This window comes from Austrofundulus limnaeus, unplaced genomic scaffold (assembly GCF_001266775.1).
Source record: "Austrofundulus limnaeus strain Quisiro unplaced genomic scaffold, Austrofundulus_limnaeus-1.0 Scaffold443, whole genome shotgun sequence".
Lineage (NCBI taxonomy): Eukaryota > Metazoa > Chordata > Actinopteri > Cyprinodontiformes > Rivulidae > Austrofundulus > Austrofundulus limnaeus.
The window spans coordinates 105380-109452 of NW_013952845.1; the positions used below are offsets into that span (position 1 = coordinate 105380).

At 36.1% G+C, this 4073-nt stretch overlaps 1 protein-coding gene across 1 annotated transcript in view; it reads right to left on the reverse strand.

The window, feature by feature from the left end:
• LOC106529441 (polycystic kidney disease protein 1-like 2) overlaps positions 1-4073 on the reverse strand; it is a 40075-nt gene that overhangs the window by 5179 nt on the left and 30823 nt on the right. The window contains exons 32-34 of the mRNA XM_014024867.1: positions 2632-2842; positions 2175-2276; positions 1548-1679 (exon numbers count right to left, since the gene is read on the reverse strand). Coding sequence (XP_013880321.1) covers positions 1548-1679; positions 2175-2276; positions 2632-2842 — 445 coding nt within the window. The remainder of the gene's footprint in view (positions 1-1547; positions 1680-2174; positions 2277-2631; positions 2843-4073) is intronic.

The window sequence follows — 4073 nt, forward strand, 5'->3', positions numbered from 1 at the left end:
GCAATAATAATTAGGAAAATTAAGAAAAAGAAAACAATTAAGAGGAGGAAGTTGTAGTTGGTAAGTCCAGACCTTATTTGGCAATTCCATCACAGATAATTTGACATACCAGACTCAGAAAACGTCATATAAAATAGAGAAAACTGAACAAGTTGAAAAATTTGACCCAACAGAATGTAAAGATATCTTTGCAGCACCAGGAGGGACTGAATTCAACATTTCTGCGCTCATACAGACTTCAAATACACAACAAAGTATATTTAACAGATAAAAATTGGATTTTGCATGTTAATTTGTGCCTGTAAAATACATAATACGTCCTCTTTAAAAAAGGTTTGGGGTACAAATTAAATCAGAGCATGACACTCTGTCAGAGCTGTACACTTCCAAAGAAACCTCCCAAAACGGATATAAATATTGAGGTAAACAGTGGCTTTGAGTCCTCCCTGAGCAGCTTTAGTTTCTGTCAGGTGTGTGGTTGGTTTGACAGGATCATTAATTCCCAGCAGAGCAAACACAATGAGCAGAGCTACTTATCATAAACTTCTGATCAGTGTTTGAACCCTGACTACACACTGGTGTCACGTTTAAGGTAATTTAGAGTCGCTTCACCAATTTGTCTGTCAGAAGCACTGATAGGGCTGCCTGTGGTTTGTAGTTTTTAGCACAGATATTTTGMCAGCCGCTGTCAGTCACTTGTTGAATTTACTGGCTTATTTGAAATGTCAGATAAGGAGTTATGGATAATTTATTTTTGCCCAACATGTRGTGAAAAAGTAAACAGTAACTCCAGGCATAAACTCATGGGATACGAAGGAAAATATACACTTATCTGAAATTTAAATGTTATTCAGCAACAATTCTTCTTTATATTTTAATTCGCTTCACACCAGGTGGAAGTTTTCTCAGTTAGTCACACATTTAGTCAGTTTACTGTGTGCAGCCTTCAGTTTATTTGATGTTTAAAGTCTCCTGCTTCAAACAAATCAGCTCATTTTGTTCCTTTGAAATTTCTTCATTTCTACTGAAATGTGCATAAAAGCAGTTATTTTATCGTTTATGTGGAGATAACGTCCAGCTTTGTGCTGCTTACAACCCAATAATGATATTTACAGAATTATTTCTTTTAGAGACAACATGCACATTGGGTTTATATTAAATTGAAATGAAACTTATAGCATTTGATTGGTTTAAAAAAGGTAAAGAGCTTATTGACTGTTCTCTATCAGTGCTGAATTTAACATTTTGTATAATTTGTGTACAGACGAGCCAAGCTACAGCGTTAACTGTGTGACTAAGACAAAAAACATGCTTAGAGAAGCACTTATGATTTCAAAGAGATGCTGAAAGTTGACCACAAAATAAAAAAACATACGTCTGAAAACAAACCAATAATGCTGCTATTAAATTAATGACTGTGTGCAAATGAGAGATTAACAAAGAAAAGCATCAGCATCATATCTGACACTGTGCAGCAAAGTTAATGAATATTTTTTATTAAATATTAAGAAAAAAACACCTCTGAAAAAATAACAATTTTTTGTTACCTTGTGGTGAATTTGCTCCTCTTTTAGTGCCACCAGAATCACAGAAACGAGGAGATTGAGAACCATAAATGTCATGAGGATTATACAGGAACCAAAGAGTAATCCACCAAGAAGAGGTTCACTGTTTAAAACCTGGAAATGAAACAATCAGGGTGATCACTTTGAATAAAAAGAACACAGTCATGCAAAAACAGTTTTCTGTTTATATTTATATTTAAAAAAATCAAGCATGTCCTCCTTTTTGGAATCAAAATGAAAAAATGAGAAAAGAATTTTTGCACATCACTTTGTGCATAACCATTATCAGTTTCCCAGAGAGGGATTACGCCTTCAGCATAATTCCCATTGATTACACTGCATCTGCATTTAATTTGTCTTTGGTCTTTCGTGCATTATAGAATTCAAACATAGAGATGAGTTTAATCCAATTCTCCTGTAAAATCTCTTTTTAAAACAGCCGTATGAGTTGGGTTTTTTAGCTGCATTTGGTCGACTGTGGATCGACACGGTGAATCCTTGCAGGCTTACTGTTCACAGCTGGACCAGCAAATTCATCATATATTTATTACTTCCATTGTGAATGTCAAATGTATCACAAATTATTGAGTCTTCGATTGCATAACTCACCTCATCGTAGTTAAAGATCCCAACTTGTAAAGTGATGATGGTCAGAAGGGAATCTGTGAACGTTTTGTAGGAGTAAAGGTTCCAACCGTAAATCAAGTTGCTCTGAAAAAAAAAAAGAAAATCAGCTTAATAACTGCATTTATTCCTGTCCGTCACAGTTTGTCAGCTCTGTTTATTCTAAAGGTCACAAAGAATAAGATTTTCTCCTTCAAAAACACTTGTATCATCAGTTGAATTATGATCAAATGTTGGTGAAAAACTAATGCCTTATGAATTCCTAAAATGATATTTCCCCATTTTAATGTYGCCTGTGAGGTTTAATTGGCTGACCACAGTTTAGTTAGGAACTAACAGCTTTTTCACATCACTGAACCTAAACCCACTCAGACTGGTGCAGCTAATTAAAACGGGAAGAACAGGAAAGTGAAAGGTCTTTACACAACGACAAGGTACTCACTGCAGCCGAATACGCCACTAACATGATCACAATGACCACAAGAAAATTGGAGATGTCACTCCAGGCTCGCTGCAGCGCAGCTGTGATCAGGTTCATCTTGGGGTTCAGTCTGAGGAGGCGACACAGTTTGATGGTGGACAGAAGGACCAGGAAGGCGATCAGATACTGAAGTGTTAAGTCAGCCGTGGCCGTCTCGTAAAAGCTGGCAAATCTACACAGAYAGAAAAAATGAGCTTTTATTATATTAGAATCAAAGTTTTAGTCAAACAAATTTCAAATAGAATAGAGACTGTTAAAAAACAGGTTTTTAACTTTGCAAACTATAACACTTAAGTTAAGTTTAGGCTTGTAGATGCAGTTGTTGGCAACTAAGAAACACGATTCAGAGAACGACAAAGATTCTCTTGTGGAATCACACTGCATGTGCAGGTGTGGATTAATTAGTTAATTTTACAAATTTATTTGTTGCAATTTAGTCACAACTGATGTGYCCAAATTCMGGGGSTGCGTCCTCCGAAGGACAAATTTGTCGGTCGCTAACGTCACAACGTCGAAGGAGGTCCGAATTTGAAGACACCTCCGATGCAGCCAACAAATGCGTCCTCCTTTTCCCCTGATTTGAGGGACGGGTTCGATGGAACCTTCTCGGCCCACCATATCCCATGATGCATGGTGGGCCGACCAGAGAGTTTTGTTCCTGCTCATAATGGCGGACGAAACGGGAGAAAGGAAAACAGTTTTAAATAAAAAAATTTACAGTACAAAATTTTTCAAGTGTTTGTTAATGTTTTTGTCTTTTGTGTGAACACGTTTTATTTTTATTATTTTTGTTAGAAATCAAATGAACTGGTGTAGCAAATTAAACAAGCATGTTAATCCGTTAGTTAGTCCACAAGTCCATTAGTTCTTCAAATAATGCCTTTCAGCTAATTTTGTTGTTTTATATTAATAATACTGATATATTTAGCTAAATTTTATCTATTTTTGCTTCAGTTTAGCATCGTCACATTTGCTAGGTGACAGTACATACTCTGGGGTAAGGGCAGGGATGAAGCAGATTAGACCATCCAAATTCACAGCAACTTTTTTTCAGTCTTCTCGGTCGACAAAGGACTCAACCCATCTAGACCGGGTAGGTCTGGGTCCTTCGAAAGACCAAGGCCAAGTCTCTTAAAGTGTCTAAGTCACATTACAATGCGATCAAAATCTGTTTTCTTTTTTTATTCTAAGTATATTACATCAAATATTTTCACAAGTTGGTCTCACAAAACCTCCTAAAGTTTTTTTTTGTTGTTGCTTTTTCTGAATCTTAGAAACTAAACTGAGAAGGTTTCAACATGAGTTAAACAGCAGGTAAAATAAGTATTGAACACGTCACCATTTTTCTCAGTAAATATATTACTAGAGGTACTAATGACATGAAATTTTCACCAGATGTCGGT